General features: G+C 33.9%; 1 protein-coding gene across 8 annotated transcripts in view; it reads left to right on the top strand.

Annotated features, from left to right (window-relative positions):
- Positions 1 to 15,469, top strand: part of exp (expansion) — a 384,871-nt gene that overhangs the window by 249,439 nt on the left and 119,963 nt on the right. For 4 of the 8 annotated variants that reach the window (XM_074137378.1, XM_074137374.1, XM_074137372.1 and 1 more), the window contains one exon: positions 2,901 to 3,048. In XM_074137378.1, the coding sequence (XP_073993479.1) occupies positions 2,926 to 3,048 (123 nt within the window). In that variant the 5' untranslated portion in view covers positions 2,901 to 2,925. Of the gene's footprint in view, positions 1 to 2,897; positions 3,049 to 15,469 lie in introns of all 8 variants that reach the window. The other 4 variants (XM_074137377.1, XM_074137373.1, XM_074137370.1 and 1 more) reach the window with 1 other exon arrangement.

The following is a 15,469-nucleotide window of genomic DNA, read 5'->3' as shown; positions in this document are numbered from 1 at the left end:
AACACTCCAACCGTTGTCTTGGTCATTTTGCTTTAAACCTCTTTTTTTCTGTTCAATAGCCATTTTTGGGGGTGTCTATATCTGCTAGATCTTTTCAGGAGATCATCGTTTCAACAAGCCACTAAAGGCTATACTTTGGGCTACAGCAACCACTCCTTGTTCTAATTTCAGTAATTAGCAGTTGACTTTCTATACACTTCTAGCTCATTTGCTCACCATATGTTAAAGAATAAGAAGTTAAAATATGAATAAAATCATCATTGCAGAAAAATAGAAAAAATAATTTATCGATTAGTAAAAAAAAGTAAAGTAATCGCCTATTTTTTCAGGCGGGGCTTAACGTCCAACTACCATTTACTTGGTGTCGTGGACGGAGGCGACTAGCAAACCTACTTTACTTATTTCTCATTTAAACATTAAATAAAATCCAAGGCCTAAGACCGGAAATCGAACCCAGTACCACAATGCATATTAGCTTTGCAGGTCTCGCCTTTTAACCGCTCGGCTATCGTGGCGCCTAATTTCTCGATTATTTCATGACTAATTATTTTCTTTTCTCTCCTAAATAAAAGAAGGTATATTGCAATCGTGCAGGTTTTCAATTTTTACTGGAAATTTGTTCTATGATCCCCTGAGTCCGTAAAAGTGGTTTTTCACAAATTGGTCTCATAACAGATCAGCAAACTTTGTATATAGCCGAGCGGTTAGAGACGAGACCTGCGAAGCTAATATGCATTGCGGGACTGGGTTCGATTCCCCGGTCTTAGGCCTTGGATTTTATTTAATGGTTAATGAAAGAAATTTACAGTAAAGTATGTTTGCTAGTCGCCTCCGTCCACGTCTCCTAATTGGTAGTTGGACGTTAAGCCCCGCCTGAAAAAATAGGCGATTACTTTACTTTACTCATTATAAATATGTTTTTTATGGGTGCTCCAAAAAAAACATTAAAAAGAAGAATCGAATAAGATCTCTTTTTAAAGTAATAAGAATCAACAATAACCCAATACATTCAAAGTTAGATGTTGGAACTTTTGGGAATAGTAACTTGCGAGTGTTTTAAACCAGACTGTTTTTTTGTTTTGGGCCTGAAATAACCTCCCCGAACTGTTGTTAGTGTTCTACTCGGCGAGAGAACAATAAGGAGTGGAGGAGAGTAGAGCAGTGGTTTCCATTGAAAGGTGAAGGACAATGGAAACTGAAAGTACTTTATATTAGCAAACTCACGATTCCCCACTTTAATGTCAACATTCTGGATCTGTTTTTACCTGTAAAGTCAGTCTTTTAACTTCTGCTTAGACTTTTAGTGCTTCAAATTAGCCTAAATGACTTTATTTCTGGAATTAAAAAAAAAAAAAGAAAGGTTATCCTGAACGTGTCTGACATATTTAATCTTTACCTCACTTCAGAAGGAAACTACCTTACACCTCCCACATAGAAGTACTCTTAGAATTTACAGGTAAATGTTTACAGTAAGATTGTAAACAGTAAAAGTAGCATTATCAGTTAGCCGATCCACCTCATTACTTCTAAAATAGATCTTGTTCGTATTTCGTAGTTTGTTTTTACTTTTCAATGGAACGAACTGCGAATAATGTTTGTTATTATGTCTTAGAGAACTGTTGAGACTGTTTTTTTTGTTCCTTCACCTCTATTGAGGTAACAGCAACCTGTCAATACTGTGAATGCGAAAAATATTTTTAGCGCATACCTCCCCTTAATCTATCTCTTCCTTTTAGAGAGTCTATGCGAACAGAATATCTGAAACCAAGTACTTGAAACAACAACAAAAGTATGAATCTTTTTATTGCTTATTTATGAATAAACCAACGCAGTTTGTTTCACAATTTAATCATCTCAACATTACTCAATAGAAGATGAATGATATTTAACATATTACAAATAAATAAATAAATAAATACTAGCATTTACCAATATGATTTAATGAACATATTTTAAAAAATTTGTAAAGGTTAAATACGCCGCTTATTTTGCCATCGGTTCAACGTAATACCTTTTATTTTCTTTTGAAGTGGGCAAAAGAAATGAATCTAAAATTATTAAATCACTTTGCAGTTACAAAATCAGTGAACAATGAATATTTATACTCCTTCTATGAGGGATGAAGCAATCACAATTTCTTTCCTCCAAAAAAAACTATCAATTTATGATCACAAAGGGGAACAAAGTAGCAATCTAACAATAACTTTCCAAATCAAAAGAAGCTGACGTTGATTAATGATTTTGATGAATAACCATGGAAACAGTGGAACGGTAATGTTGCTACGTGATATTTTGATCAGTAAACATCCCTTATCTGATCAAAGACATGCAAAAAGAGATTAACATTATCATTTCAATTACCAATTTAATAATAAATTTTTGTTCTTACAAAATCATAATGATAACATTACTTACAAAAATAGTAACCCAAAAATCATTAAATAACCATAAAGTGGTTATTTTTAGAAAAATTTACTGGAAACTATTCATTTGGATTTAATGGTCAGCCTGTATTACCCAATTTTGTTTATTAATCATTAAAATCTTCTTGTTCAGGGATTTTGCGCCATCTCTTTGGGATTCCCTGCCCCCTTACAAAACAAAATTTCAACATTAATCCCTTGATGGTATACTTCAAGATCAAGAAAATAATTGAAGACTTTTCACATCAATAATAATTCTCAACTTATCTTGATATTAATCAAGATCAAGGTAGTAAAGTTTAAAGAATTCAGAAAACCTTCTCACCACTGCTGAGGCTCTAAAAGATGCCCACGATTATGATGATAGTGACTATGATTAAAAAAATGTGTAAATAATCATTTTTAAGCACATTAATACTTAAATTTTTCTGACATTTCATTGATTTCTAATTCATTTCATTTTACTTGTTCCAGTAGTTGTGGTTCGACACTTCCAAGCGACATGGTGTCACGACGGAGGATATTGTCCCGTTCTAGAGATGATCTAAATTTAGAGATGTCGCCCGGTTATCCCCAACAAGAAGAGGAGGAGGATGTCTGGTATAATAGGGACAAACTATATAAGGTAAGTTTTGGTTTACAATTATTTACAATTTTAATTCTATCTTACGTTTTTATCTTGCTTCTGGCTAACACATGTCTCATGCAAAAATTTAAGAAATTGGTGGGAGAGGGAAGAATCAAAACATTTATTCGATACATCGAATTACTATCGACTTTCTCTCACTGTAATAAGTTACTAGAAAGTATCGGAATCTTGTCTTTTTTGATATCGAGTTTTTAACGAAAATATCCGCCTTGACTTTTTAGAATTCGAATAAAAATGGTTGAGCGTTAGTGATAACTTTATTGAATCTATTTCCGGTTTGTTTGTTTTATTGCACTTGAAAATGGTTCCGATTTCCTTTCAGCTTGGCATACTAATTGCATCTAAGCAATTTTCTCAGCAACTTTATTAATTCGGTGTTCCTAGCAGAGGAGTGAATTAAGGCCACACCCACTAAAGGTGTCATTTTTGGAGTTTGGACGTTACTAACTTTTTTTTTTATGACAAAAGTATGGATAGAAAGAAGCTCAGAAGTACCGGAAGTGCTTCTTTTTAGGAAACCTGTTCACGTTTTCTGATACTCGCTAGCCCAAATGGGTTCTTTTGGATGAACATTTAGTTGGTCTAGTGCTGCACGAGAACCGAGACGAGACTTGAGCAACCGAGACCGAGACCAAGATCGAGACATGATATATATCTCGTCGAGAAATCTCGGTTTTTCAAATATTAATTTTTAGCTACAAAATTATAAAATTGTGTTCTTTATTAATAAATAATCATTACGGGTATTGAATTAATTATTAAAAGATACGATTTTATTATATATGTTCAATATTACTACATCTATTTGACTTCGAATTACATAAGTAAAGTAAGCAAAGTAAAGTAATCGCCTATTTTTTCAGGCGGGGCTTTACGTCCAACTACCAATTAGGTGTCGCGGACGGAGGCGACTAGCAAACATACTTTACTGTAAATTTCTCATATTAACCATTAAATAAAATCCAAGGCCTAAGACCGGGAATCGAACCCAGTACCACAATACACATTAGCTTCGCAGGTCTCGCACCGCTCAGCTACCGTAGCGGCCCCCCTTCGAATTACCTAATTTTTACATAAATTCACTAAATTTCACTATTCATATCATTCATTCATTCATTTTCATAAATTTCACTATTAATAATCTAATACTTTGAACTTAGATATTATTTGAATTATATTTTAGAATTTTAGAATTAATGAATTTGAAAAAAAAGACTATCTATGCACCTAAAAAATATTGCCATTAATTTTTGTTTTTAAGATACACTTTGCCCAAGCATTGATACATAAAAGAGCTTTTACTGAGTAAGAAGTTAGAGAAGATTAAAACTGTCCGGTAGGACAGTTGTATAAGGGTTGACCATCAAAAACTGCACGAAAAAGCGTCACGTTGAAAAACACCCAACTTTGACAATTTTTTTCTATTTTTCTATAAAAGATAAAATTCCCAAATTTTCTTTAAATCTTACTCCGAACCCTCCTTTATAACTGTAATTTTTTTGCAACCACCCAGATCTAATAGGTTTCGAGAAAAAAGTTGCCGAAAATGAGCAAAAACGGCTTTTTCAAAAAATGTTCTTGTTCTTGTTCTTGTTGTTGTTGTTGTTGTTCTTCTTCTTCTTCTTGTTACCTTTTTTGTAAACAACGTAGCGCCTAAACGCGTGAACCGATTTTCATGAATGAGGTGTCATTCGATTCGGAATTTTATGTAGATGTGCCTTTTGGGGGTCTCGACGCTGTACATCGAATAAGAGAGGAGTTAGCCCCCTTTATGTAAGGCCCCCTCCAAAATTATTATTACTAATAACTCTGTAAATCTTGGCCCGATTTTGATAGAATTTGGTAGGATGATAGAGTTAGGGCTCCCCTACGTAACAATAAAGCGACGATCTGCTCTTACACTTGTTAAGGGGAAGTATAGCAATCGTTTCAAATTATCGACACGTGAACCGATTTTCATGAATGAAGTGTCATTCGAATCGAAATTTTGTACAGATTTGCACTTTAAAAGTCTCGACGCTATGCTTCATAAGGAGGGAAGTTTGCCCCACCCAAATAAGGCCCTTTCTAAAACTATTATTACCAATATTTCTATAACGCTTAGTCCGATTTTGATAAAATTTAGCACGAAAAAGTGATTAAAGCTCCTCTACGTGGCTGTGAAGTGCCATCATGCTCTTACACCTACTAAGGGAAGTACTGCAATCGTTAAAATGATCAATGAGTGAACCGATTTACATCAATGAATTGTCGTTCGATTCAAATTCTTTGCCTTTTAGGGAGAAGTACTGTAATCGCAGTTTATTTTTCTTGCTCCTCTTAAAAGGAAGTACTGAAATCGCAGTTTAATTTTGCTATTTACGTACAAATACCTTCCTATTTTATTCAAAACGCTTTCTAAAAAAAAATGTTATTGAGGATGGTTTGGGGACCGCAACTATAATCATTCTTTAAAAAGATCTCTCTAGTGGTAGTTACGGTTCCGATTTAACACCTTATCAGGTTATAATGATAGAATAGCTTATTCCAAATTTTAAAAAATCTGTAAAGCAGACGTAACTTTGCAAATAGACAAAAAGGAAAATCTGTCCAAAAGGTACAAAAATCTCCTTAACAAAAACTTACAGTTTTAAAAGTTAAGTATAAGGGTTGATTAAACGCCAAAAGGTACACAAATCAGCAGTTCCCAACATTTCATTAGTACTTCATTGATATAATTTAAGTAATTTTACTGCATTAACTTTTCCTTCACATTTTTTAGAATTTATTAGATGTCACAGACCCTTATGCTGGCCAGTTCATTCATAATATAATTTTGTTACAATTATGATAAAATGTATATTATATCTTCGTAATTAAATAGGTACTTTATTTTAACTCTATTCCAAATTATTCTTCTGATTTATCTTTAATATGCCCTTTATTCTGAGTAGTCACATCTTATACATGCATGTTAAAGTAGAAAAAGACTAAGTTAGAGTCGGCTACTGTTTAAATTTGAATCACAGAGGATTCAAAACAATATTTCAGTCTTGAATTCGCCTTACCGAAATATTCGTGAGCACAAATAACTTACAGTTAATAACAAGTATATTATTCAACAATATTTACTCATTTCTCAATTGTAATTTAATTTAGTCCCCCTAATTTTACTTATGGTAAAATACTGGAATAATTAGCTGTCCTAAAAATATGCATATCTTTATTTTCTTTATTTTATATTACATATATATAACATTGTGGGAAGAACACCTAGATTGAGAATGTAATTGAAGAAAACTATATTATTTGCGATAAAGCCAGATAATTATTACCTATTATTATAAACGTTTGACTACTACATAAAATAACAATTACTTTAATCGAAGAATGAACTTAAACCAATGATTTTTATTTAAAAATAAAAATAAATAAATAAAATCATTGATGTATGTTGGTGTAAGCATTTTTTAAAAAAGTTTATGAATTTTTTAGCCTCATATTTTTTTTTTATTTTTTGTAACGTTTTCTTTTGATTATTAATAGTTTGATTATTATAGATAAATAGATATTACAGTCAATCTAAGTTAAATGGTGTGCTACTTTAAATATTTTGTAGACGAAAATGGCCAGCATAAGGGTCTGTGACATCTAATAAATTCTAAAAAATGTGAAGGAAAAGTTAATGCAGTAAAATTACTTAAATTATATCAATGAAGTACTAATGAAATGTTGGGAACTGCTGATTTGTGTACCTTTTGGCGTTTAATCAACCCTTATACTTAACTTTTAAAACTGTAAGTTTTTGTTAAGGAGATCTTCTATTGGTCATTATCATCGCAGCTTGCGAAAATAATCTTTCCGATGGCACTGAAGTTGCACAGATACTAAAAATATCTTTCGCCATTCTAGACAAATTTTTGAAGGAATTCTCAAGTGTTCTCCACCATTCTAAAATGTCAACGTCTACTGGTGCTTGGTCTAATTTGGTGTAATTAATTATTTCTGCCTTCCATGCTTCGGTGATATTTGCTGATTTTTGAGCAAATGGTGCAAAAATATTGATGCAGTCGTCGTCGTCGTCAAAAGGTGAATCATCAGATTCTTTATCTTCACCAACAGCCATAACTAATGGAGCGGGAAGTTTGTTGGGAAGTGTATTTTTTATTTCACGAATCGACTTGTTATAGCAGGCAGATATGTTATTTGGGTCTTTCATTTGGCGCGTTTTTAACATCTTTTTGAAATTATATAAAGATATATAACAGTAATAGTAATATATGATGCATTGAAGTGTAAGTAGTCTTCTTTTACACACATTTTCATTACCAATATATACATTAAAATAATTATTAGAAAATAATAACATTTTTTGAAAAGATTATTAATAGCAAACCGCTTTTAATACTTAAACAAAAATTCAAAAAACCGAGACCCAGACCGAGATATCTCGACGAGACCGAGACCGAGATCGAGACTGCATAAAGTCTCGCCTCGTCTCGGTCTCGTGCAGCACTAAGTTGGTCTACTTTTTGCAACTTTTTTTCAGAGAATTCAGCAAAGTTCTGAGGGAGCTTTGACGTCTCATTTTTCCTCCAATAGAAATTGAAACGGTCCGGTAGGACAGTTGTATAAGGGTTGATCGTCAAAAATTGCTCGTAAAAGTGTAACCCAACTTTGACAATTATTTCTCTTTTTCTATAAAAGATAAAATTCCCAAATTTTCTTTAAAATATAGGACAAATCCTCTGTAATTTGTAACTGTAATTTTTTCGCAACAACCCAGATCTGATAGGTTTCGAGAAAAAAGTTGCCAGAATATTTAATTGCAATGAACATTTAGAATATTGAAGTTCACCTCTATCCAAATATAACTAATTCTAAGTTACAAGAGAAATTAAACAACGCTTAAACTGGGTTAAGCAAAAGTCTTGTGAGTCTTGGCTTCAGAGTTTTATTTTTCCACTCTTGCGATTTGGAAACTATTAGTGGATAGCGTTAGGGGCACTTTCTTGGGAAGTTATTAAAACTATCTGTGGAACCGGATGGCACTTTATTTCTTGTCCAAGATCCGGTTCTGTGTTTATTGAGATTTCTCTGGATCTGGTATTAGCCCACACTCTAGCTCCACACTTCTAGAACCAGTTTGTGGTGACGAACTGGTGCAATGTTCTTTCTTTTCTATTTTTCTTCAATAATAAATCCAGTATGTCTACACCAGTGGCCAAGTTTTTTTATTATTGATTTGATAAGATGGTTTTGAGTTTCTTGAGAAATCTTTTTTGCTTTCTTTTCTTGATTTTATGGAACTTAGAAAGAATTCTTCGAGTTTGTTATAAAAACATTTATGGGCGATTTTACTAATCATATCTAGCGAATCGCAGCAGACTCACTGCACTCTCTGTCTCTTTATTTTAGCTCTCTCTAAACCTTCACCTAATATGAGAAACATTTGGAGTTGACACCGATAACCTAAATAGAATGGCTCTGTAGTATTATTTAAGTTATCTCAACTTCTCTTAAAGAAATTATTATAATCGTACAGATTTTGCATGTAACATTACATTTCATACTAATGTACGATTATACAAAACCAAGAAATGGTAAAAATTAAATATGACTAAATATAGAAACGTCTTGGGGTTAGTTCCGTTTAAGGATGGGTGTTGACAATCCTCTAATCTTTAGTTTGATAATAAGTTTGATCCTCTAATCTAATAGGTTTGATCCTTTACATGAAATATATTGAACACTTAAATATGTGACAGGAGGTTTCCAATTTTTTTGGTAATTATACGCAACTCTTCCCAAAATTACCAAAAAATTATTAAATCTTCTTGTTTGTAACAGATGTAAAATTGGTTTTTAGCCATTTTGTGTAAGCTTGAGAACATCTAAAGCTCTTAACATTTGATTTTTCTTAGAAAAATCACTCGGAAAACGACTTATCTCACGATATTAAGAAAAATACTAGCTTTACTGCCTTGGCAATATTTTTAGTAGAAAGGGGATGAAAAAATACATAAAAATGACCTATCGCGTGCTCTTCTTTCTCTTTGATAACAAGTTAAAAAATCGAAATATGATTAATAAATACCAGATTTCGCAATAGCCTAGCACCTTTAATTTTGAAGATATCGAATTGCGGTTTCCGGTTTCTTTCATAACTTTTTATACTCTTTAAAACTGTGTATATTAAAATGGGGGTCAACTGCAAACTCTCAGTTTTGGTCGCGCGTCAGCCGTGTATACAGGCAGGAATCTAAAATCAAGTCACATATTCTGAAACTAGAGGTGACGGGCAACAAATTTTTCCTCTACCATTTTTTGCTCAGATCAACCGTTTAAGCATGAAATGCATTTGAGCCGTCTTAAAATGTACACCCTGTATATGAAGTGTAATTGTTGTTTTTAATTATTACTACAAAATATGTGACAGGCCGAATTGAACCTTTACCGGGCCGAAGTTTGTCCATCACTACCCCGAATCCCTAATTTATCATTTCCTAGTAATTTTATAGTTTCACTAACGTGAAGAAAATTGTTTGTAAGAATTATATGTGTTTCAAAAATTGGATTTTTAGTAAATGATGCACAAGTTTTGACCACAAGAAATTCCTCTTTATGTTGTGTGTTCGTAAGAGATTATTTCTTTTACCCAATCAAATTGTTAGACTTAAAGCTCATCATTGGATAGATTACAGCCTCATAGATAAACAGATCACCAAATAAATTGAGAAATCAGAAGGTGAATCTTCTAAAAAAAATTATAGCGGATATTTAACCATGAAATTAAGTGACCGTTTGATTCCATTGTGTTCCACTGCCATCATTATAGTTTTGCTTGTTTTGTATTCGGTTAGTTACTCTTTTTTTAACTTCAATAATTTTGGACAATTCATTTCACTTAAAGTGATTTTTATTTTTATTTCTAGCAACTATTACATCAAATTTTACGGTCATTTTTTATTGTTTAAAATTAATGAGATCCGCTGGTGTTTTATTAGGTCAATTTGATTGTTTATTTTTTTAGTGAAAGTTTGGATTATTTGTTTTATGGTAGATGTTTATACCTTTTTTATGTTATTTTTAGAGGTAGTTAATTTCTATCTTCTTATTAATGTGAAAATTTCTCTTTAATTCAAGAAGTTTTATGTCAATTTCTGAGACTACAGCTACCGATGTTCCTAATAAGGACGTTAAATACAGAAGTTAAGAGTATTCTGAGATTCCCAACAGATCGGTCTTTTAGGCCGGTTCATTTAAGTTATTGTTCCACCAGATTTACCATTTGTATTACCTAATTTCCATATTTTATTTCATCTGGCAACTTTAGAAGTTATCAGTTCATTAAAGAAAAGAAGCATTTTTTTAAACTTTAGGTTCGTATTTTTATGAAAATTACATCTATTTTGTAAAATATTGTTCACCATTTTTGGTGACTGATTCATTGATTCGAAAGAAAGAAAGTTTATTGACAATTTTTAGGCGTTATTATAATTTTTGTAAAATTGCCAAGAGGTCAACCTAGGGTCTAGGTCATCTTCAGGGTTGTCAAACATAGTTAACAGTTGCAGATTACTGAATACATTAATTTGATATATGAAAAACAATGTACATTATATTCTATTGAATTTATATTGGTTTTAGTGACCGTAAAAATATTATATTAAGGATTCAAATTGACAAGGAATCGGTCCAAATAAAGAACAACAACTCGTCTTTTCGCCAACGTTTCGCCAAATTTATCGTAACGTTTTTTTTTGAGAAACGTTTTCTGTAAGTACTGTAGACAAGCCCTGAATAATGCAATAAATTGGACAAAACGTTGGCAAAAAGACGAGTTGTTGTTCTTTATTTAGACCGATTCCTCGCCAATTTGAATCCCTTAATATTATATTCTATTACTGTAAAACATGTTCCACTGCCCTGAAGATGACCTAGTCTTTAGCTTGAAAGCTTGGCAAATAATATAAATACTAAAATTATGAATGAAATTGGCAATAATCTTTCTTCTTTTTCTAATTCGTTGCCATGGAATTCTATTTTGTATCAGTGAAGCCCCAAGGTGTAGTATCTTTCCTCACAGTACCACAATCATCCACAGTTTTTGGCTTTGTTTTTTTTCCCCCCCATCATTAAAGAGATGATTAGCACTGCGCCCAAAATATATCTACAGAACCCTAAACTTATGATGAGGCCAATCATCCTGTAGCGCTGCATTTGGTGGTAAAACAAAGACACTCAGCTTTTGTAGGAAAGTGCTTAGAAGAGCAGCAAAAGGCGACAGACAAGGAACAGTACTTCCTCTGCCAATGTTCGCTTCCGGTCAAAGAAAGTTTCCCCACAACTGGATAGAGGCTTCTTCTTCTTTTTCTCTTTGGAAATGACAGGAGATGATACTCAATCCATGATGCCAACATCCTTTCCTCTCATTGTGAACCCCCCCCCCCCAAAAAAAAAAGATCAGTAATTATAGCCATGTTTTTCATTGAGAAATGGCTGACGGACTTGGCACACCGGATGGCGGAACTCTCGCCTAAAGGATGAACAAACAATTTCATCAAATTTACGCTTTGGTAAATATTTATTTCTTTCTAAATGCAGGCAAATATTTGATGTGTCCATTGTCCATGGATGGACATAACTAAATCCGCTGAACATGTATAACTTTCTCCTGTCCAAATCGAATCCCAATTTGAAGGTCTTCAAACCGTATGAAGTACAAATCATCTCCAAATCAACCATATTTCCCCAATGTCTATCCTTCATCTGATAAAGATTAAAAAAAATGACAAACTAGTAAACTAGAGCTATTTCCTATTGTGTGCACCCTCACAATGTACATACTTTCACTCTATATCCTTGTGAAGAACGTGTACAATTCTACAGCATCCTCTTTGGACACAATAACTTCATGATCATCAACCTCTTCACATCATCCACTTCCAATACTAGTCAATAGCTAGTGGAAATATCTCTACTCTCCCTTTTCATTTCAATAGTACATCGACTTCCAGCTACAATCGGTCACGATAACTGTGCGTCTTCTTCTTCTCTATAAAATGATCACATCTTCATAAAACATGACGGTTTAGATTCAAAGTCGAGTCACGAATATCATCCGCTCTATGTTTATTAATTTTCTATTCTGTATTTATAACCTGAGAAGGAACAGAAACTAAATCATCGAACCGGTAGTTCAATGGCACTTTGATATTTCTGTCGCATTTAGTGATGATTGTTTAATACTAAGATATTTTGTAGATAAAAAACATAGAAACTATTTTTAGCTTTATTAAAAAGCTTCTATAACTTCCGCCTTCGTGTCCAACTTCTGAAATTCAGCTTTTCCATTGGATGATCTAGTTTTCTGTAGGAAAAAAGGTTCTTCGATTATGTTGTGTGTTTGTATGGAAGAAAATCTCTTCAAAAAGTTGCCGAAACTTTTTATTTCCTTTTTTTGGCATCGACTTCCGCCATACAGCCAGCATTGACTTCCGCCATACAGCCAGCATCGTCTAGGTGCTTGTCACTAGAATATCACTCACTCTCCATTCTTACTTATAAATACATTCGCTTCACACATTCATCCCTCTACTATATACAACTATTTACATACAAACTTACAGCTAATGGATGGATCAGTACTCTATATTCCTGCCATCCTTATAGCTTAACCGAAATTAAAATCACGTAATCCTTCTCTAATCATTTTCTTCCATTCATTCTAATCGGCTATAACTTTAAAATACATTCATATTTCATTGATAGCTTTGCTACAGATTTAAGTACATAGATGTTGGAGGAGAATATTATGTCTTCGTAGCGAAATGGTGCGTCTAAATACCTGTATAAGTCGTCAAACATTCGTTTCCTTTCTACTCACATAACGTGGACATATCCATTATTAGGGTACAAAAAAAGTGGCGCACTTTAAAAATGCGTTATTTTTTCTTCTCTGTAACTTTTTTATTCTACATTTTATTTTAGTTAGCAAATATAAGAAGTATAAAGTTACGGGAGGGCTAAAATAAAATAAAAAATGATCTAAAAGAAATAAAAACCTTTAATTTAACAAAAAAGTACTTCTCGGCAAAAAATGAGTTTGAAAAAAAAAGTATTTCTTCCGATTAAAAAAAGAGAAAAAGAATTTTAGTAACGTGTATTGCTCGCATTACTGCATCCCATCTCCTCGGCATACTCCTTATTAAATTTCTCACGAAATCTTGTGTTAATTCCTCCCATATCTCCACCAGAGCACCTCGCAACTCTTCTAAGCTCCTGGGAGGATTATTTCTCCATCTTAATCGCCTACCCAGCTCATCCCAAAGATGTTCAATTGGATTTAAATCCGGGCTGCGTGCTGACCACCTCAAAACACGAATGCTAGTATCCTGTAGATATTGAACAACACAGGCGGCAGTGTGTGGTCTGGCATTATCTTGCATAAAAATAAAATTCTCCCCAATAAATGGTGCATAGGGTATCACATATTGCTGCAAAATTTCTCTCACATACAAATCTGCATTCAAGATTGCCCTGTTGAACACGTGGAGCTCAGTCTTAGCCTCCATAGAAATCCCAGCCCACACCAGCACTGAACCACCTCAAAATGGTAGTCTACCAAAAATATTGCACGGAGCGTAGCGCTTCCCAGGCCTTCGGTAAACTCGTCGCCTCCCATCAGATGCATAGAGAGCAAAACGGGACTCGTCTAAAGAGAGAACGTTTCTCCAATCGTTCTCAGACCAGTTGCGGTGTTCCCTAGCGAACTCTAGACGGGCTCTCCGATGGTCTACGGTGAGCAATGGTCCTGTGGCTTGCTTCCTAGAGCGTGAATTCATTTCAGCAAGCCTTCTTCGTACAGTTTCGGCACTGAGTGAAACTCCACGAACAGTAAGCAGTGTTTGAGCTGTTTCAGAAGCAGTTGATTTACGATTTCTTATAGTGTGAATTCTAATAAATCGGTCATCTAGTGCTTCTGTGGCTCTTGGTCGACCCGAACCTTGTATACGAGTGCAGAGGCCTGTCTCCCGGTAACGATGGATGGCTCTACGGACGGTGGTCTCAGGCAACCCTAACGTTCGTGCTGCGTACCGCTGACTCCGTCCATCCTCAACTATTGCAATAATACGGGCCACTTGCTCTGCTGTAATTGAGAGTTTGCAATGCTTTCAGCTTGAAAAAAGTCGAAACGCAACTGTAGAGGTCAATAAATTTATTTACTGTTGTGGTAAAGTTCACGTTGTTGTTTACACAAAAAGACCGAAGGGGATTAAACGAGGAATTGCTTCTCTATTTACAAGAAACTTAGGACCCTTGATTCGATTAATTGTTCCCTGACAGTTTATGAAAATAATTAAAACTAATAATCTTTCCCCAAAATGTGATAAAACAAAAAATAAACGCTTTTTTCAAAGTGCGCCACTTTTTTTGTGGAGCAGTTTATATGTTTGAAATCCTCCTGCTCATTTGCAATCTACGCAAAGAGGAGAGAGGAAACTTGTTCTATTTTGATCATATTGATTCTTCCTTGGGGCGGGTTTTGGTCTAGTGGTCAAGAGCGTAACTTTGTAAGTGGGAGATCTCCAGTTCGAATCCTGCGGGGGACTACTTTTCATTTGATAGAAAACAATTATTTATAGTTAAAGTATGAGCTTCCGTCTACGATATCTAATTGGTAGTTGGACGTTAAGCCCCGCCTGAAAAAAAAAAATAGGCGATTACTATTGATTCTTCCGGTACAAATTTAGTCACCAAAAGCCGATATCCCGCAAACGCGATATTACCATCATTTTTTAGTTACTCTTACTAAGGAAACTTAGCGCGATTTATGTCAAAATTTTCGTTATCAAGTTTACAAAAGGAAATATCGGTTTTCAGTTTCTCAGTGAATGAAAATTTGAAATTCAGAAAAATGGGCACTGGGTGTGGTCTTTTAGTGGGCGTGTCTATAGCGTCCATTTTGAAGTATTATCTCTTGCAGGTTTTGTATGCAGGAATTAAGTATGATTGAGACGAGGATTTAGGTTATAACCAGCAGGTTTTGAAGGGCGCTTATTTAATTGACCTTAAACCTATAATTACAATTAGATATAACCGAAAGCTTAAATTCTGTTAACTTAAAATGAACTTTGGTTAATGATTAAATATAAATTAAGAAGATACAGGTTTCTTTTAGAGAATTCTGCATCTTGATCTTATTTTATATTAATTATCTCAACGCAACTTCATCATTGAAACGTTTCTACCAGCACGCTCAACATCAGTAGATTACAACTTTTTTCCTCATAAGCTTAAATAAATGAAATGCTCCTTGCCAATCTATACTCAGTAAGACGCTTATTCCGCTACCTGGTGTTGCACAACTGCTTTGCTTGCTTTGGCCATATATTTATATAAAATTAAAACAAAT

The sequence above is a fragment of the Rhodnius prolixus genome, unplaced genomic scaffold (genome assembly GCF_049639745.1).
Source record: "Rhodnius prolixus isolate KJV_2025 unplaced genomic scaffold, Rpr scaffold_5, whole genome shotgun sequence".
Lineage (NCBI taxonomy): Eukaryota > Metazoa > Arthropoda > Insecta > Hemiptera > Reduviidae > Rhodnius > Rhodnius prolixus.
This window is presented reverse-complemented; position numbering and strand designations above follow the sequence as displayed.